The sequence below is a fragment of the Alligator sinensis genome, unplaced genomic scaffold (assembly GCF_000455745.1).
Source record: "Alligator sinensis unplaced genomic scaffold, ASM45574v1 scaffold165_1, whole genome shotgun sequence".
NCBI classification, from domain to species: Eukaryota; Metazoa; Chordata; order Crocodylia; family Alligatoridae; genus Alligator; species Alligator sinensis.
In genome coordinates this window covers 631,450-652,573 of record NW_005842054.1, presented here as the reverse complement: position 1 = coordinate 652,573, position 21,124 = coordinate 631,450, and the positions used below count along the sequence as shown (strand labels likewise).

At 43.7% G+C, this 21,124-nt stretch overlaps 1 protein-coding gene and 1 long non-coding RNA gene across 5 annotated transcripts in view; one reads left to right on the top strand and one right to left on the bottom strand.

Annotated features, from left to right (window-relative positions):
• The window catches only part of MPPED2 (metallophosphoesterase domain containing 2), a 147,041-nt gene extending 128,974 nt beyond the window's left edge, over nucleotides 1-18,067 (bottom strand). The window contains exons 1-2 of one of the 4 annotated variants that reach the window (XM_006022922.3): nucleotides 17,644-18,067; nucleotides 11,020-11,263 (exon numbers count right to left, since the gene is read on the bottom strand). In XM_006022922.3, the coding sequence (XP_006022984.1) occupies nucleotides 11,020-11,147 (128 nt within the window). In that variant the 5' untranslated portion in view covers nucleotides 11,148-11,263; nucleotides 17,644-18,067. Of the gene's footprint in view, nucleotides 1-11,019; nucleotides 11,264-17,154; nucleotides 17,249-17,533; nucleotides 17,593-17,643 lie in introns of those variants that run through there. The other 3 variants (XM_025203345.1, XM_025203344.1, XM_025203346.1) reach the window with 3 other exon arrangements.
• On the top strand, nucleotides 18,026-20,721 carry LOC112550200. Its single transcript, XR_003093905.1, has 3 exons — nucleotides 18,026-18,129; nucleotides 18,426-18,600; nucleotides 20,380-20,721. It is a non-coding gene; the product is annotated as an uncharacterized LOC112550200 (long non-coding RNA).
• Nucleotides 20,722-21,124: the final 403 nt, after the last annotated feature.

The window sequence follows — 21,124 nt, the reverse complement described above, 5'->3', positions numbered from 1 at the left end:
ATCTGCAAGCTGTGCACATGTTGGAGGCCATGTTCCAACACTGGTTGCGCTATGTTTTTTCTACTTCATGAAATTTTTTGGCTAGGGACAGAACATAAACCTGTTTAAGTGATTGGAAACTGGTTTAAACCTGTAACAGAACATTCAGTACACATAAACCAGTTTCAAAATGGCCAAAACTAGTTTAAGATAATACTGGTTGAATGCAGGGGGGGTGGGAGGGCAGAGGAGAATTAAACCCCCCTGCCTCCTCTCTCCCACTGGCAAGGCCCCCTGCTGAGGTCTGCCCCACTTTTCCCCTGCTCATAGCTCAGCATGGCCCAGGACCCCAAAGGCCCCCCTCCCAACCATGGGACGATCTCGCTGCACCTTCCTAGCCACCAGAGCTGGGGTTTCACTTGGGGCAGGCCAGGTGCAAATGCCAGATTGAAGGGAGGGAAGGCAGTGAAACACCTCCAAGCCCAGGTGGGGACGTGCCAGCTGCATCCTGGATGTGAGCCCTGCCGGGCAGAGGGACCCAGGCTGGGGGTGGGAGGGGCAAGAAAGGGGCTCAAATATGTTCGCGCTAGCCCGGGGCAGAGCCGAGCTAAGCTGAGCCGAGCCAAGCTGAACATGCAGCCGGAGGAGCAGCTCCTGCCTGGGGCCCCTTCTAACTCCTGGAGAGTGGTGCCCGGGCCAGCCCTGGCCTGCACAGTGGCATGCACAGCACGGGCTGGCCCCTCATCCTCAAGCGTTATTACCAGCATCTTCTGGGCACACTGTGCTCACTCTTCCCCTACCCAGCAGCAGTGGTGCAACAGAGCCCCGTGTAGCAGGCACCAAGTGCAGGGCATTACCCCTACAACTTCCCTACAGCTGCCATTTGCTTGCCTGGTGGCCAACTGCATCTCAGCAGCACAGGCGGTGCCTACCAGTACAGGCAGGGAGGGCCCTCCTGATGGCAGTGGCAGCAGGGAAGATGGAGGGGTAGCACTCTGCACCTGGCACAGGGAGCCATGGGCTGCTGTCACTGCCACCCGGTAGGGGAAGTATCAGCAGTGCATGCCCAGCTCAACACCTTGTGGCCTGAGGAACACAGGTAACAGTAGTCAGGGCTGAGGGGGAGAGCCCGTGCCATATGTGCCACTGCAGGGGACAACCCGGGCGCCACTCTCCAGTGGGAAGACGTGGCCAACATGCAGGAGCTGCACCCCCCAGCTGCATGCTCAGCTCGGCTCTGTCCTGGGCTAGTATAGACACACTCAAGCCCCTTCCCCGCCCCTGCCAGCCTAGGTCCCTCTGCTCAGCAGGGCTCACGTCCAGGATGGAGCCACCGCTACAGTCCCCCTGTGTGTCCCCACCTGGGCTTGGGGCCTAGGAAGGCACAGTGGGATCGCCCCGTGGCTGGGAAGGGGGCTCTGGGGGTCCCAGGCCATTCTAAGCCACAAGCAGGGGACAAAAGCTGGGCAGACCCTGGCTGTGGGTCCCTGCAGGCCAGGGTGGGGGTTTAAACCCCTCTTCAATTATATTCAGCCTTCCAGGGCCTGGCCATGCCCCCCCTCAGCTCAGCTTCTCTCCAGCCTGAAGGGAAGGGAGGGCTCGCTCTAACACCTCCCAGCTTCTAACCTGATCACTGTAGGCAATGGGCTGCATTTCCGGAATCAGAAGTGAATGTCTATTCATTTGCTTGTCAGTTCAATCTACACAGGTTAGACTAACCTGCAGAGATTGAATCAGTTCAGGCTCGGGCTTTTTAAATGTCTGTACCTAGTACCTAGCCTTTAGGATCTTGTTGGAATGAAAGCTTTTTTGGGTGGGGAAGGGGTGTGAGCACGTGTGGGTGCACATATATGCCCATACACATGCATATGAGCATGTGAAGTTCCTTTGTCTCTGTTTTTCACACCTCTGCATGTAAGAAATGCCAGATATAAAAAAATCAGAGCACCAAAATCAGAAGCAAGCACATAAATAAACCAAATCTGAATTTGGCTCATAGAAGCCAATGTTGTTGGCTTCCCACACCAGAAACCAATGCTTCAAAGCACCAGTACATAGTGGACTCCTTTCTAGGAACTTAGGAAAACCTGGTTTGAGGTTTGCAAGTGAATGAATTCACTTTACGAGACTCAGGGCATTGTCTGCCTCACCCCAGTGTTCCTTTTTTCAGCTGGTATGGTAGTTTGTCATTTGACACAACATGGGTAACTCTCTGACCAAACTTTAGTACACCTCCAAATAGGTGAGTTTACAATGCTTTGGAAAGATATCCAAGATATCCAAGTGGCTGGATCACCGCTGCTGCTGCTGCCCTGGGTGGCCCCCAGGACCCCAGGTAAGGCTGCTGAGGCTAGCACCTCTTCCCTACTCTACCTGGGACAATTCGCCCTGCATCGACCCTACATGCAGGGCCATGTACAATGGCAAAAAGCAGTGGCACAAATTTGTGCCACTGCTATTTTTGCCATGTCAGCTGCACACCACTGTGGGGATATGCCCTGTGTAGTTATACACAAGGAACCATCATCACATTTCTGGGACTTCCCTTAAGAGCCTAATTTTAGTCAGATTTTTGAATTATGGTATTCATACACAGCCTTTTAGTCTATGCGTCTAGAATAGGGCTGCAAAGGTACAGAGTCTCTGCCAAACTTGGAAAATTGTGGGTTGGCAGAGCCAAATTCCTTGCTCAGTTCTGTAAAGAGTATCATCTCCTCCCTACCACTCTCAGAAAACAATCAGGCAGAATGCCTTGATAGTTCAGTCACAGAAGGTCAGACTAGACTCCATTGATCCCATTCTTCATGCATGAAAAGAGAGCTCAGCTCTGCTGCCTCTTTATCTCCATTCCTGCCATTCCAGTACTCTGGGTTCTGCACTGGGGAAAGAGATTAAGAATACCATGCTGGGTGGGGTTCAGAAGGACACACATCAGTTCCCTTCTGGTCCAACGGCGTTCTTCAACCATTTTCTGTCAAACTTCTTCACAGTGTAGACTTTTTTCAGCAAAAACACACCTTTACTGATTGTGTGCTGCCAAGAACCTGGGTGGTGGCACCAGGATTCAGACTTGTGCAAGATCTCTACTTGTGCAATTCTTGTCTCCTGTAGATTGTCTGGGATCCACACAGATCACAACAGATGAGCGCAAGCTCTGGGGCATATCAAGAGTTAAATGCCAGCCCAGATGTAAAATGCAGAGGGAATATCAGGAAGATTCACAGCATCTTGTTCTCATTCACAGTAAGGTCCCTTCGCGCCAGTCTGAGAGCACAGTGGATAAGAGTGGGATAGAGAAGGTCTGAGGATAGATTTACCCCAACCTACAGGTCTCTTTACACTGTGGGTACAATACAAAGGGAACCTAATGTAAATCAGAAATAGATGCACAGGGACTTCCTCCCTCTTATACCCCCTTCCACAGGGTTTACCACAGGAAAGCTTAATCTGACCCTGAATTTCCACAAATAATCCCACACATGATAATTTGGCCCAGGACTAGGATCTGATCCAATACCCAGTTAAGTCACTGGTATTTATATGGTAATTTTCAACAGTGATATAATTTTCTCTTATGGCCCACTCCTGCTAATGCTACAAATCAGAGAGAGTTTGTCCCTGGAGTACATGGAAACAGAATCAAGCCCTCAAATATATCTCCTATATTTACATCAATAATACTAGCACTTTTATGGCTCCTTTCTTTCAAGGACATCAAAACACTTCTGAAAAGGTAGGTCAGTCTTATATGCTCTGTTTTATAGATGACAACCCTGAGGTATAGAAAGGTTAGTGAATGGTCCAAGGTCAAATTAACGCTCTGCATTAAATTTTTCCAATGAACGAGAAACTGAGTAAAATTAATAGAATTAAACAATGGAAAAGGTCATCCTAATGTAGGGTGTATTGATAAAGCTGTAATGATAAAAATGAAGTTAAATGTCTTACAAATTGAAGAGAGATGAAATACTTTTCAGTAAAAAAGAGCCTAGAAACAATATGACCACAGATTATAAAATGTGACAGAAAGGATGTAATCCTGGCCCCACTCAAACTCCATTGACTTCACTGTGGCCAAAATTTAATTTATAGGCCCCAATCCTCTAAATACTTATAGCCAGGTTTAATGTTACATACTTATAGTTCCAATTACTTCATTCAGATTTTTAAACTTGAACACTTAGACAAAAGTATTTACATCACTGGAGCCTAAATTAAAATTTTGGTAATCCAAAAGCAGCAATCAGATTTACTTTCACTTTCACAACACTTTCTACTTAAGAATTTTTAAGTGATATTAATACAAAGAATTAAATGACTGTCTTTGTCAGATAGGTAAGTATTATTATTCTTATTTAACAGATGAAGAATTTTAGGCACAATGGAAAGCTGAAGGGACACAGGCCAGTGAAATATGATCTCAAATTTACATTTTGTAAAATAATTGTTTTTTTAAAAATTATGACTATTAGAAATATCCCCATCATCTTTAAAAAAATTCAATGAAACATTTTTTTAAACAGTAATTACCAAGTTCGCAGCTCAGCTCCCATTGTCCTGCAGCCTAGGAACCAGAACAATACACCGATTAAAACAGACGTGACTATTCTGTTGTCACTACCCAAAGCAAGACCCGGATCTTGCTTACATATGTTTCATTATATACATGTTTGCAGGTTTAGGACCTTGCTCAGTCTGAGCCATGGTGTTTGTTTGTTCAGTCTGCTTGCTTTATTTCTTCTAAAAGAGGATGCACTATGAAGTAAATTGAACTTTTAGATGTTATCAATAAAGGTGTTACTAGTAACACAGGCAAAGGAAATGCTGGTTTTAAAAAAATTATGACTTCTTAAGATGTTAGAATCCCTTACGTGATCTGCCTACAGTCATACAAAATATCTGTGGAGAAACAAAACTCAACTGTTAGGATTTTAACAACCTAAATTATATATTCAGTTTCCTTCACCCACACCATCATACATTATCATGATCTCAGAATGTCCTGATAAAACAAAATGTCAAGAAAACAAATTGTTAGAGAGAAGGTTCAGGCTGGACATCAGGAGACATTATTTTACAGTTAGGGTTGCCAGGCTCTGGAATGGGCTCCCAAGGGAGGTGGTGTTCTCCCCTACCTTGGGGGTCTTTAAGAGGAGGCTGGACAGATATTTGGCTGAGGTGATATGACCCCGGCACCTGTTCCTGCCCAGGGCAGAGGGTCGGACCTGATGATCTGTTTAGGTCCCCTCCGACCCTAAGTACTATAAACTATAAATAAATAATATCAGCCTTAATTAGAAACTAAAACCTTGATCATAAGAATACGAGTGGAACTCATACTGACTTCAGTGGGAATTTTAAAGACTGAGTGAATACAGAACTGGACTAACACAGGAAGAAAAATATATCACATATGTCTTCCCCAGGTAAATTACATTACTGTAAAACTTCATATTGAATTTTTTCAGCATAATTATCCTTATATTCCAGTAGTTATGCTAACATATTCTATTCTGGAATAAGGGTTTCAGCACAGACAGTAGAGCTGTGCGAAGTTTCGGTCGGCAGAGATTTGGTCTGATTCGGTGCCCAAATCTCCAAATCCGAATAGAGTCAGAAGACCCTTTAATCTCCAAATCTGAATTGGAACCCTCCAAATTGATTCAGAGAGATTAACAAAGATTTGGAGATCCAGACATAGACACAGCTTTAAATGTTTTTTCTATATACCTCAAGGTACCAGGCGGGTTGTGAATGCTGCAATGCTGGGGCGGATGGAACGTCCCACAAGAGTGCGGGGGCTCCCCAGCACGCTTGGCAGCAGACCTGGAAATGGACCAGAAGCACTTCCGGTCCGCTTCCAGGTCCGCCAGGGAGTGTGCAGGGGAACCCCCTCCTCCACCTCTGGCTCAGCAGCTGGTGCCTCCTGGGTCTGGGGGGAGCATCTGGGGTCCCCCCGCGGCTGATCGCTGAGCCGGGGGGGCGGGGCCTCCCGTGCACTCCCTGGTGGACCCAGAAGTGGGCCAGAAGTACCTCCACTCCACTTCCAGGTTCACCACCGAACACATAGGGGCCCCCCATCCCATGCTCCTGTGGGACGCTCCATCCACCCCAGCATTGCAGCATTCACGAGCCGCCTGGTACCTAGAGGTATGTAGAAAAAACATTTAAAGCTGCGTCTGTGGCCAAATCACTGATTCTCCGAATCAGCATCGAACCTTCAGATTCAGATTCGGCTGAATCGAATCAGGGATGGTGATCCGAATCAATTAATCAAATCACTGTCCCCAATTCCGGCCAAATCCATATCCAAATTGAATGCAGCCCATTTCGTGCACCCCTAACTGACAGTACTAATACGTTACTGTCCAGTACTATTAAGCTGCTGCACAGTAGCATCACCTAAAAGACATTCACCAGCACTACTGTGGTAATTCTGGTTACTACTTGCTAATTCAAGTACTAAATAAATGCCCAGTAATGACTACACAGAAGCATCTTGTGTAGACGTGCCCAAAGGGAGATGTAACAGCATAATGTAATCATATAATCTAGCCCCTCAGTGTGTCCCATTGCTTCTGTACTGAAATCTCCACTTTCCTTATTCCAACCAGTGATAAAACATCCTTAAAGTATATATTTAATATAATAATATTAACGTTTACACTATTCATCTTCAAAGTATATTAAAAGCAATGAACCGATCCCAACAAACCATTCTGCACAGTCAGACCCTGACACCAGGGCAGAGTCTCACTGAAGTCAATGAACTTCTATCTAAATGGAGCAGTGTGAAGGAGTGGGGGTTTACAGCTAAAACAGCCTACAAATGCTCTTGTGGAGTAAACAAGGGGACTGGTCACAAAATAGTTAAGTATTTTTCATGAAAAATATTAAAGAATGCTTTTAGAATTCTTGTTTCATTTTGATAAGATGTAAAACATTACTTATACTTGGAAAAGCCTCTTTTTGTGAACCAATTTTAACCATCTCCACTGAATAATATTTTGCATACGCTAAAATAGGAAACTAAAGAATCCTTAAAAGAAAAAAGTCTTTCCCCCTATATTATTATAGCAATAATATTACCCATACACTTTTAGTCACAATTAGAACCCCATTAGGATGGGTGCTACATAAGCATACAGGAGAAAAAAGGTCTGTGCCAAAGAGCTCATATTCTGAATAAATGATACATGTACTCAATTTATTTAAAAGTCCTGATAATCTGTTTATTTTTAAAGTTGTTTTCCACCTTCTTGTTTATTGTATTACAGATTTTCTTTCATGTTCTTCTTCCTGATTTAGACTAGGGATAATTGGAGAACTGTTAGGCTGAAATTGTTACCTAAGAAGTGAAACTCAATTGAGATTGCTATTCAGATTGTTCATAACTCTCTTGTTTGTAATTATTTTTGTTTCAAGTCCAATTTAACCAATTGTCTGCAAGCAGTTGGAAAAAGTTCTCATTGTTATAGATTCAATTCCTCCAATAAAAAATGTGAAAGATCTTATCCTATTTCTCAAATCCTCCAGGAGACCTTCAGCAGACTCAGGAGGAAAAAAAAGAAATCATATTCTTGAGATTTCTAATATAAAAATGAGGAAAAATCTTTTCAGGAAAGACACTCATATCTTCTTTAGATATTATTAAGCAAAAAGGGCATAAATGCCAGTTTTGTTCCTCTCTCATAAGCAGATTGCTATCTGATAACTGAGCCTGAAAATGTAAAACAGATGGGTTTCACAAAATCCCATAGAAATATTGTAATTTTTCTAATATTAATGAAAACAGGATTTTTTGTCACAAGGTCTCTCCAAACGAAGCGTGCCATCAATACGCTCACAGAGCAGAATCAAGACAGTGCAAAAAGCAAAACTGGCCTTGTTTCACCTTGTCCAAGGAAGGGAAGTGGGAAAAGAAAAATAATATAATTGGGGAAAATCTCCATTACATTTGTAAAAAAATTTAAACCGCCATTAGTACCTAGAGTAAGCAAATGGGCTTTTAATAAAAGATTTTTTTCCTGACAGGCCCTGTTAAATTGATTCACTCATTGTACAGAACGTGTCAGGGTAGGAACCAGGATTAGAACACAAGAGAAATTGTCTCTTTTCTGTGCTAATTACACTATGTATCTCTGTCCTAGAAAGAGACATCAAATGGAAAAGGGGAAAGAGGGTCTCACATAAAACAATAGGCATGAGTCTAATAACATTTCCGCTGCAGTTCCACGCTGAAGTTCCACTGATTTACAATGTTATACCATTGTGAGAATGCATGTGGCATATACAAGAATGCATGTAGCTCAGTCATTCCAGAATAAACTGTATTAAGCAGCCTCTTTTTATCTGACTCATAAGCCCTTACCTCCACTCACAAAGACAAAAAACCCCACAAAGATGCCTTATGGACATGTCATTATGAAAATTCTTTTGAGAAAAAAAACTAGGGATCTTCCCTGATAACTTGGTCCTCAAATTGTGTTCTACCTCCGCAATATGCTGCACAAAACAAAGCAACATACTAGGCCCTTAGCACAAGTTACCTGTGCTACACAATGCTTACCTCAAGTATACCGTTCTGTTCACTAACTAATATCATGTTATCACTCAGTCTGCTTTGTAACTTGCCATTAAGGAGGATGGGGGAGAAAGAGGCATTAAGCACAAACAAGAAAGTACTGCATAAATACTGATTCTGTGGCAATACAGAACATGCAGCAATGTAATAAAAGCAGTGTGTCTTTGTTAACATTCCTTTCCCTATTTTCTACACAAGGTCTTGGTCTGGTGATGTCTTCTCTCTCATTTACCTATGCAGGCTCTGTTGTAAACACCCCGAGAGGGCAAATGATCATCCTCCTCGGAAGCCCTTCTCTCTTTCCTCCAGCCCCAGAACTGACTCCCTTATTCTGATCAACCAGACTTGATGCCACGGTGTCATACGCATTTCTTTACTCTTCTCTAAATGCCCCCACTCCCTTCTACACTTTTCACAAATCCTGCTTTTTCTTCCTCTACCAGTTCACTAAAGTTTGTCATCTGCTATCCAGACCTACTGCTAAAACTCAGCCTTTCTCCCTCTGTATGTCTTGTAATTTACCATACTCCCATCCAGTTCTTTTAATTTTCGGTTGAAAAGTCATTTCCCTTGCACACCACTCCATCTTCTTACTCATTTAGTTACACCCTTCTTTTAAACTGTTGACATAAAAGCAATGCCACTACAGCTAACAACCTCATTTCTTTCACTGTGTTGCTAATAATCACTTTGCTATTTCATTTTCAGTTAGATTTTTTCACTAATTCAATAAAACTTCAATGAAATTTTCCTTTAAAACTTGCGCCAAACTATTTTAATTTATAGAGGCACAAAAATATTATCAAGATCATAGGCAGGTAAGGTTCTTTGGGTAGATGTGATATCTTTTATTAGAAATAAAATATTTTAGTTGGTCTAATAAAAGATACATCTACCCAAAAAACCTTGCCTGCCTATGTCTTTAGATCAACACGGCTACAACCAATGAGCCTATCAAGATTAAACATTCTTACTGTTACTACATTCTCCTAGAACAAGAGTCAACTGAATTTTAAAAAAATATAAGTTATATAGTGTTTCTAGTCTTCTGGCCTGATTCAATTCCTACTGATGTCAACAGCAAATTCCAGCTGGATTCAATGGGATTTGGAATGGGCCATTTAAACCAGCGTGATTCTTGACTGCTTATTCTGTACATAAAACTTGTATTGCTATTGATGAGAGTCAGAAAGGCAATCTGGAGTGCAGCATGTGAAACAGAGATCTGCACTGCTGATAAGAGATCTGTGCTGTGGAGCAGTAAGGAGAGTTTTGGCTTGAAAGCAGAGTAATATGATCTTTGCAACCACAATAACTTAATTTAATTAAGGTCAACTTTTCCAAGTCTGGAAAGTTGCTACTCTACAAATGCTGCTCCTGAAAACCCTTCCTCCTAGGAAGTCTACCAATGCATTACGAGTTTATGAATATTTTTACCATAGAAAATCCCAGAGGAAGGTGCAGAACTGTTACATTGTCAAACTCTTGGCAGAATTTTGCATAACAAGAATGCTATAAAGCGGCATCCTACTTTAGCACTTTTATTATGCAAAAGTCCTATCAAATGCAACAGCCAGATAACATGCAAACTTCAGTTTAACAGTGGCCCCTGTGAGGTCAAGAGATGTCCCTTTTGTTTTACAGTTTAACATACTTTTGAGACTATTAGTACAAAAAAAGAGGGGAAAAAAGAAAAACTTAAATAACTGATAAGGATCAGGCTTAACCAAACAATAGGAAGGAAATTCAAAGTTAAAGCTACCACTTAGTCCTTAAGGCACCCCATTGTGCCTAGGTACCACACTGTAGAATGATCTTACAAGACATACAATACCAAGGACTAACAAGGTGAAGTAAAGAGACATAGGTCTGAATTTCCCATGCTTTTGTTGGTTTAAGTTCAGGCCATGAACGTTATTTTAACACAGTATTTGTATTTCTTGGGACTAATTGTTCTTCTATCCCTGATTCCTTAGTCCTCCTTGTTGTGAGTGGAATGCAGCATGCGGCACACGTTCCACTCATAACAAGAAGGACAAAGGATTCAGTGATGGGGGGACAATTAGTTCCAATTAGGCCTATTTCGCAGCTGATTGTAAAGGGGGGGGGGGGGGGGGGGGGGGCGGGGTGGGGGGGGGGGGGGGGGGGGAAGGAGGCTTACATTTTTAAAGAAATTGTCCCTGGGTGAGTTCTAGTGAAATCAGGAATGCTTTGATTTGGTTTCAGAACCTGCACCTCACACACTCTGATGAGCTTTGCAAAGTTCTGCCATTACTCGTCAGAGAGCAAAGTGATTCGCATTTAGAGCTGATGCAGTATTTGTCAAAATACATTATGCCACAGGCGTTGTCAAGTACTTTACTTGACAATCGTTCCAGGTTTTCAACCAAAACTCAGTGTTCTCTTAGCAGTCCTCACTTTAAATAATCTTAAAAAGCAAAATTCAAAAAACTTACATGTGTACATGTGGAGGCTGGAACCTGCTCTGGTTAATGTTGTAGTGTGTAAATGCTTGGGTTGGATTTGAACTGTATTCATCCACTGTTATGGTAACTTTGCCTTGTGAAGGAATTCCATGAGCCATCCTTCCTCCTTATAGACATGAGCAACTTACAACTTTCCAGAGCCAAGTATGGGGGAGGGCATCGTGTTCCAGCCAACTTCTGAACCCAAGGATCTCCTCATCAACACTGTGGACCTCTACAAAGGAAAAAAACCAAAGAGACACTGCTTAAAGACCCAGGCCCATAAAAGGATGAAACTGTTGCTAAACCTCAATTTGGCCCTTTGGAAATCTGTATCTACCCATACAATGCACCCATTACCATGGCACCCAATCACAAAAAGTTAATTATTCCTGAGTCTTTTCTTTAAGGTTTCCTCATTTTGCACAGTTTCAGTACTGAAAATAAGGTTTTATGGAATACGCCAATACAAAAAAATCTGTATGGGAAGACTTAGCTAAATGCTTCATATTTACTGTTCTTCTTTATTTCAAACACCTTGTACTAATTACATCTTAAGAAAATTAATAACTGGCCTAACTTTAGTCTAAAGTCCAAATGGCTTTCCACAAATGCACTTAACCCTTTTGAAGTGGTGTTTTATAGTTTTACAGTTACGTTTTGACAGATCTTCTGGAAGTTGAATACAAGGCAGGGTATCTTACAATGTTGTAACAAAGGGTAAATTCAGAATGCTTTGGATCAAAGTATTTATATTTGCGAAGAAAAACTTGTAATTGAGCAACAGTATTGAAATGCTCATGTGCTACATTCCACCAACAAAACTGAGCTTTCTATACATAAACCAACACTTGGGATTTATCTGCTGCTGTTAGTAGATATTCCTTTCTAGACATTTATATAATTTCTATTATGAGAATTCTACACATAGGAAAAAAGAAAAATGAGCCCCTCTGTCCACATTCTCATACCTGAGCGTCAGCTTCACAATTTGCCAATCACTAAAGCACCAGGAGGTTTGTTGGTGCATCCAATGTCATGTAATTGTAGCAACAGCAGTCTGTCAAATTATTTTCTTTACCTCCAATTCAAAATTTTTTCTTTACCTACTTCAAGGCAGTCTTAATGTTTTAGCATTCAGTTTGGGAATGCTCTATTGTGTGAGAACAGGCATCTGAGCCAGGAACTCCTACAGTATCTAAATCCCACCTCCCACATACTCATTTCCCCCCAGCCTATTAAATGAGGAGACAAGTCTACCCTCTGTCATGAGGACTTTATGAAATTGTTCAGTTAAGGTGTGCAAAGTGCTTTCATGATGCAAAGGTGTATGAAAGTGCTAATTATGAGACATCTTCTGCTGCGGGAAACCATTCCAGCTTCATTGACTTTAAAGAAATTATGAGGTCTATGCCAGCTGAGGATCTGTTCTCTTAATTATTAGACACAAGATTAGATTTTTGCATTTCTGTGTAAGTTACAAAAGTAAAACTCCACTGGATGGGAAAGAAAGCATGAAATAGATACGAAGCTGATCTGAGCCTTAGGCATCAAGCTATACAATGTCTTTCCCGTGGTGAGATTCTTGGACTCCTCCTAGCTTCTAAACAGAAGTATGTTTGTTATGTGTCACATCACACATTTAAAATCTTCTATTTGTATTCAAAATATATTTTAATACCAAGATTTGTTTCCAGTTTGGCATAAAAGTCTACAAAAATGGCCTGGAAATGGCAGATGGCCTGCTATAGGCCATTTATTTTATTATTTTACAACCTCAGGCCTATGTAGGTTTCCATATGTTAGTTGGGTTAAGAAATTTCACAACCTTCATTGGAGTAATTGGGTTTTCTCCTCCATCTCCTGTATCAGTAAAAGGCAGCTGAGATGAAACCAAACCATAAAGTTCCCATCGAGAGAGAAAGACACACTTGTGACTTAGTATGTGTCTGTAAGGCACTGTATTGTCTTTGTACTAAACTGCCCCCACAAGTATAGTAGAAATGGCAGGAGAAAATCAGCAAGGTAAGGTTTACAACTCTGCTAGTGTGATGTAAGATATGTGTAACAACTGCTTACTAATCATAATGTAGTGGTTTCCATACTAAGTTTGCAGCTGTTTCCTTAATTTCCCTCACAATTATATTTTACTGTTATTTTGCATAACAGTAAAACACAACACCTGCTTCAAATTGCAGTCCTGTTCTAAGTACTGTAATTCTTCTGAGATGCAGACTATGAAGAGTGTGCAGCGTAGAACTGCATAATTGCACTGCACTGAAAAGTAAATACAAATGAAAACATCTTCCTGTTAGAAAAATGACTGTCATTAAAAAGAATGCTAGCCATCAAGGCTTATGAAGAAAAAAAATACGCATTTTTATACAGCAAGAATTTCAGCGTTTGCATAAATTAGGAAGTAACGTGGAAATTACATGTCCAATCTTATTTTTGCAATCAAAATCCACTGTGTAAAACAAGAACATAAAAGCAACCACAAAAAATGTGCTTAGTTCTTTAGAAAAGCTAAGCCATTGTGATTTTACTAGTCTAGTGTAAGCAAAGGTCAGGACATTAAATTTCATATTGCTGTTAACTCAGAAAAAAAAATTGATTTGCTCATTAGAATGAATTACATATAAAAATAAGTCTCTCTTAAGTATCTCTTTTTTCAATCTATTTATTACAAAAATAGAATTTTTGCACACTGGCATAAAACAAATGTTAAGAGAGCACTGGATAGACAAAATACTTTTAAGCTGAGTTTGTTATTTTAAAAGTAAAAACAAAAGTTGGCCTCCTATAGCATTTAATCTTTTGTCTATAAATAAGGCATCCTTTTAAACAGAAGGACATTAACAAACATAAAACTTGAAAAAAGTCAAATAGGTGACTGGGCTCCCAACTTCTTCAATTCCATTTTCCCACTTTAATGGTTTTGTATAGCAATACAGCTCACCTATCAGGTGTTTGATTAGTCTCTTCTTTAATAAGAAGTTGTTTGAAGACATTGTCAAACAGATGCACGGTGCTTTAAAACTTCCATAAACAAATTTATGAGGCCCAAGAAAAAAACTTTTTTTTTCATCACTACTCTTCTTCTCACCCCTCTAACAGTGAGCACTCACTGAGATTACATACAAAAGATGAGCACAAAAGAACAGTTGCATTTTTTTCACTGCTGTCAAGTGCAACATGGTGTGTGCACTCTTAGCCATTTCTAACCATATAATTTTTAGGCGAAAAACAGGATCGTAAAACTATTAAGCAAAGTATTTTAGTATATTGTGCTTTGCTAATGACATGTCAGAGGTTATTCAGGAAATAACAATAATCATCTTTCAGGGTGTGTTTAGGATTTAGCATGTTACAAAGACATATGCTACTGTACAGACCTGCTTAATTTTAAAACTGATAAAACATACAACAAGACTGACCGTTTTTAAAGCAATGGACCGTAATATACATTCTGCCCCACAGCCCATTTTGGTTTTTCATCGAACATAACAAAATTGAACAGTGTCAAGAGATCAACGCATGGAAGGGTAGTTCAGACTGAGCAGCGTTTAAAATTCCATTTGGAATATAACGGAAATAAAATTACACACAAAGGCACTTTCCAGGGAAGGGTATGAAAAATATATCCCCCTCAAACATAAACACATCTGGATCCTCAACGGGAAAAATCAACACTTCCCCCTTTGACTGGTACTTGGCTTATGCAGATTCGGAAGTCTTTTATGATCGAAGGGTTAAATAAAGAGGTTTAGTGCCAATCTTTATTCAAGTAGGCATTCGGTATCTGTTATATACCCACACTGACAGAGCAAACAACACATTAAATAAATACAAACGCAAGCATTGGCCTCAGCAATAACCTAGGAGGAAATCAGATGCCTATCTAGTCTCTCCTAGTTTATGACAGCATACTGGTGATTATTTAACAACTAGCTAAAATCCCCGCTATACTTTTCATGCACCTCCAAGTTCAGCCTTGGCACCCAGTCTGGTGGATGGCATCCAGTCTGATGTGTAAGTGTACCTTTGCAATTCTTTCCCCTGCCGTCCCCCCAAAACCAGGCATCCTCCCCATTCTCTACACACTCCCAAGGAAACTTTCCCAGATGTGGTGAGCCAGAGGCATGAAAAGTTAGCAAACTCTCCCTATGCCTGAAGAAGGGTGTTTGTGCCTAAAAGCTTGCAAAAAACTATTTTCTCAAGTATTTAGTTGGTCGAATAAAAGATATCACATCTACCCAAAGAACCTTGTCTGCCTATGTCCTTAGACCAACACAGCTACAACCAACAACCAACACATCAGTGATGTGCACACAAGGCTTGGCCCCATAGAGCCCCCAGTCACAACCCACGCTGAAACAGTCCTAAATACCACCTTGTTCTCCCCTCCTTCCCCACAGCACACACTATCAACTCCCCCCATTTCATGCCTGAAACGCCATGGCAAGCGGATCCCTCAGTTTAAATCATCCAGTTGCCAAAGCAGTTAGTTGTGTGGCACTCAGAGCAGGCGACAGAGGCATCTGAGTGGTACCAGTGTGCACACACTACCTCCTTTCTCAGTCAGTCCATGCCCGGCTGCTGGCTTGGGCTCCCTCTGGGCACCCCTGTGCTGACTGCTCTGAGTCCAGGCTGGGTTGAGTGCTTCGCTCTTTCTCTCCCCTTCTGCCTCTTCTCTCCCTCCACCTCTCCCCCCTCCCCCCCCTTTTCCCAGGCTCAGATTGATTGATCACAATCAGTGGCCAATGGCTCTGACACCGCACCATCCTGGCTTTTGTATAACATCCCCCTTTCCCCCCACGTCATTCATCCCATCCGATCTTCCCCTTCTACTACAGCTGCTGGCACTGCAACCCAGATCAAACCTGCACACACACATCCCCAGATCCAACACAGTCACACACACACACTCAGATTAAACACACACACAGATCAAACACACAGACACCCCCATACATACACCCAGATCACACACACACACAGAGATCAAACGCACAGGCACACTCCCACATATACCCCCAGAACACAAACACACTCCCAATACACACCCTGATCACACACACACCTAGACCCACACACACACGCATCAAAAACACACACAGATCAAACACACACCCCCACACACACACACCCTGATCTCACACACACACAGATCCAACACCTCCCAAATCAAACACACACACAAAAACACACCCAGATCCAACACACACATACACCCCACACATGGATCAAATACACACTCCCCCCACACCCTGATCCAAGTCACACACCTCCCAGATCACACACATATAATATACACACACCCCTACATACACCAATCAAACACACACAACCTCTGATCACACACTCACACACCCCAAGATCCAAGTCACACCCCTCCCAGATCCAACACACACACACACACACACACACAAACCCAGATCCAACACACACACTAGCCCCCCACACACAGCAATCAAACACATGCACACACACATACACACCCAGATCCAACACACACACACCACCCCAGGGACCCTGGGGAAGCACAAACCCGCCCTGAGAGCTCCTGATGCAACTGCTCTTGTGTTTATGATTGCCAAGGGGGGAGCATTTCTGCAAAAAAGAAAAAAAAATTGCGTGCATAAAGTTTACATCCTCTCGCCTCCCTGCTCCGTGAAATAAAGCTCCGTTTTGTTCCCTCCCCCCTTTGCAATGAAAACAGAAATGATTTTTTTTTTTTTGGGGGGGGGGGGGGAGATGAGAAGAAAACCGAGCTGCCTAATCAAGGGGGCGAACCCCCCCCACGATCGCTTTGACTGTCGCTGTCAATTCCCCAGTTGCTCCCCCCCACCCCAAAAAATCTCCCCTTTCCAAAAGGTTTCCGAGTGGCCGAGGCCTCGGGGCTCGGGATTTCAAAGCACGCTTGCAAATGCACGCGAAATAGAGACAGGAACTCCGGCTGGGAACAGAAAAAGAACCGATTTGGAATCGCTACTTTTCTTGAAGCGCCCCTTCCCGACTTATGTGCGGCGAGGAGGGAGGGAAAAAACCCACCAAAAACCCCCCCCACCCCCCTCACAAAAAAACACCCTCTTTTCCCATGCAGAAAATGGTAACAAACGCTACATTTCAGGCTGGCTGCGACTGTACTTTGCGTCTCGCCCGCTGGAGCTGCCGTTTCCTCGGTGTCTCCAGCCAGCACAATGCTCCCTGGCCTACCCTCCCCCGGTCGTGCTCTAACATCATAACCCCGAGCGCCCGAGACCTCCTAGTAAACAGGCAGCAAAACGCATCCCCTGCCGCCTCCTCGCCTGCCAAATCCCTGCCGCCCCCCTCCTCCCTCCCCGGCAAGCAGGAGGCAGCAGGGGGGCAGCTCCCCCTCCGCCACAACCCCACAGCAAACAAAACCCGGGCGCGGGGGGAGGCAGCCCGGCTGATCCCGAGCATTGCTGCGCGGCGCCCTGCCCGCTCCCCTTGCACTTGGATGTGACAAGGCGCCTCTAACCCGGGGCTTTGTGTTTGGTTATGACGCTTTTTTCTTCTTCTTCTTCTTCTTTTTTTTTTTTGGTGCCTTTGGATTTCGTCCCCCTCGCTCTGTCATCGGGCTGGATTTACCTTGCTCTTTCGGGCTGGTGATGATGTGTGTCCTAGGGATGCCTTCAGTGCTGGGAGAGGAGCCGATCCATGGGGGGGGCGGGGGTGCTTAAAGAGAGAGAGAAAGGCTGGGAGGTGGAGGGCGGTGCAGGCAGGGCAAAACCTTCGACCCCGCGGGTGTCCCCCGCCCCCCCTCCCGGCTGGCTGGAGTGGAAAGGAGAGGGGGTGGGAAAAAAAAAAGGAAGAAAGAAAAGGAGAGCAGGCTGGATGCGGGAGGGAGAGCAGGGAAGCCGGGCAGCGCGGAGCGGTGCAGTGAGAGGCGCTGCCACTGGGGTCAGGGAGCAGAGCACCAGGAAACAGGGCGGCCGGGAGCTCCGCACACGCAGCCGGCTCCTCCCGCTGCCCTCCCCGAGCAGGGCTGGGGGATTCCCCCCCCCCTTCCCCGGCTGCTGCAATGCCTTCCCCTCCCGGGGACAGGGGGAGAAGGAGCCGCTCTGCGCCACGGAGGTCAGAGCCGGGAGCCGGCGGGCAAAGAGCCCGAATCACGGCAGGAAACGGGAGGGAGAGCCCGGCTTCCCGACAGGACCTGCCTCGCGCCCCGCCGGAGGCCGGGGCACGCCGGGCACTTTCTGACAAAGGGAAGGGTGCAGGTTTCTTGCACCTCGGAAAGGCAGGAGGCACAAAGCTTTTCTTTTTGGGGGGGGCGGGGTGTCTAGAGCAGAACTGAACTTCTGTGAGTAGCACAAAACGGAGGATAATAATAAACCTTTTTTTTTCTTTTCCTTTTTTTTTTTTTTTTGCAGTCCTTTGGCCGTTTCTTTTCGTTTTTATTTTCCTCTTAAGAAAGCCGTTGTGTGGATAGGGGCATTGGCGAGGCATAGGGGGTGCACACGGCTGAGATGGGCCGCACCCCCCCCTGGAAGCGCCGGCCCCAAACCCAGACGTACCGGCCGAAGTGCACTGCCAGTTTTGGCACTGGTGGGTCCAGGCTCAGCAATCAACCCCCCTGCCCCTCATCGGCCATCTGGAGCCCCCCCAGACTTGGGAGGCACCAGTCACCCATGGACAGTGGGGTACAGGTTTCCCTCGCCAACCGCTGGGGTTAGGTTCCTGAAAGTTCCCATGGTCCGCAAAACCATGGTTGGCAAGACAAAAGGCTTATGGGGAAAATGGCAGGTGACGGGCTGATGCATGGCCATGGAAAACCATGGTTACTCAAAACCATGCCGTGGTAGCCAAAATGGTATATAGAGTATTAAGCGTGGATACTCCAAATCATAGTTGGTGAGGGAAACCTGTATTTGGTGCCCGTGGTGGTCTGAGACAAAAAGCAATGCAAACATCTAGAACTCTGGGTTCAGAGGTGATAATACCGTTTTATTAGAAATTGCGGTGGACAGTCGCATCAGAAACGACGCAAATGTCCAAATAATTTCTTTAAGATAACAGATACAAGGGAGGATTTCCAAATCCCTTCAAGTGGGGCACAAGAAGTGGAGAGAGAAAGAAATGCTCAAGGAAACCTGGAAAATTAGGGAGTCAGGGGGATAAAACTTTGCTGCTAGCTGAATTTGAGGAATGATGCCTATCAAGGCCCAAGAGATATAGTCAGCAGTGCTAGGCTGAAGTCAGGAAGAAGACACGGTAGATTTTTGCACCTTATAGACTAGCTCGGTGTTTCCCAACCAGTGCGCCATGGCACAAAAGTGCACTGTCCGAAATGAACAGGTATGCCGCAGAATTTTGTCAAGCAAAGAGCTATGATAGGTATGAGGATGGGGAATGCCTTAACAGGTGTGCCACAGAAAATTTTTATTAATATAAGTGTGCCTTGGGCTAGAAAAGGTTGGGAAACATTGGCCTAACTTTTTCCACTGGACTGGAAAGCTTTTTGTAAGCAAAGGGCTTACTTCAACACATTTAAAACAAATGCCGCCTCCGGTCAGTCTTAGGATGTGCACACCAACCAGATATTCTTCCACAAATCTCTGAAGGATCTAGATCAGTGGTTCTCAACCTTTTTAGATTCAAGGCACTCCTTGGAAAATGCCAGCCCTTAGTGTTCACTTCTTTTTTGACTAGGGGAAACTAACAGAGCAGTCAGTTCTTTAGCAAAGGACTCAAAAGGACCACAGCCGATCAGAATACTCTTGATACTGTGAATTCCTATCTGAAATCTTGTGAATCACATGTAGGTGCCTGCACACCAAGCAGCAATAATATTGTGCGGTACCCCATGGCATGCTGAAGGGGATTTCACAGCACCCCAGGGTGCTACAGCATCCTCACTGAGAATCACTGATCTGGATTCTCATTAGACAGAAATTCTGAGAACAAAAGAAACAGTTTAGTTATATGACAAATTAACAGCATTCAGCTAAACAGCCTGAACTAATATTTACCTGCAGCAGGTTTTTTTTCAAGACTTATCTTCAGGCCTTTCTACAATTTTTTTAGGGTCATCTTGCTAAGGCACAAAAGAGATTCCTCTTGTTTCAAATCAAAAACGTCCTCCTCCTCACCAGATGCAAGTTGCCTTTAAAAAGGACTTGCCCCTTGAATATCCTTAGTGCTTAAATGGAACCTGAACTTTCTGTTCACTGGAAGAATTAGCCTGGGTTGCTTGGATGTCACAGGACTGGGAAATGTAAGACAGGCTCTATATCTGGCTCTAACATTTTCCCTAATTTAAAGACCATTTTGATATGTGTGGCTGAAAAGTGATATACAAATACTAAGTAATTTATCATCATCTAGATCTGGGGCAGCAACCCATGGGGCATATCTGAGCTCAAGAGCCATTTGATCCTACCCACAATGTCGGGGCTTTCATGGTGGAGGGCTTTGCCCACGGAGAATTGTGCTGCAGCTGGATGTGTGCACTGCTGCCAGGTGGGGTGAAGAAGCAGCAGCAGAGAGAAGCAGCCAGTTCCTGGCACCAGCTCCCCTGAACCCAAATTGGGCCATTCCAGCCCACTGCTAGAAAATGTTGTCCACTGCTGATCTACATCACCATTTGCAAACCACCCCTGGACAAACACAGCCTTTTCAGAGAAACTGGAAAGCCACTGGAGCCACAAAGTCTAAGTCGTTTAATAAACAAACTATTTTTTGTCCAATTTACTCATACTTTTCTGTCCGTTGGACAATTCTCTTGCAGCTACAGGTGACAAGATTTTTTGAGTTATCATTAGTCAAGATGAGAATGCAAGAAAGAATAGAGGAATGTGAATTAAAATGTTCTGAAATGACCTGTGGTTAATAACTACTTTGAAAAAAGTTAAAGGAAATGGATATCCCTGAAACTATTACATCAAAATAATTCCTCACAGGTTGATTAAAGCAATTTTTGGAAAGCAAGTTTTTATTTTGTTTTGGGGCTTCTTCACTGATACAAGGTGGTAAAAATCCCTGAAAAATAAAACAAAAACCACAAGATAAAAAAGAATGGGGTAGAAAGGCAGAGAAATTGTGGCAACTATTTTTATTTGGACTGGGATTT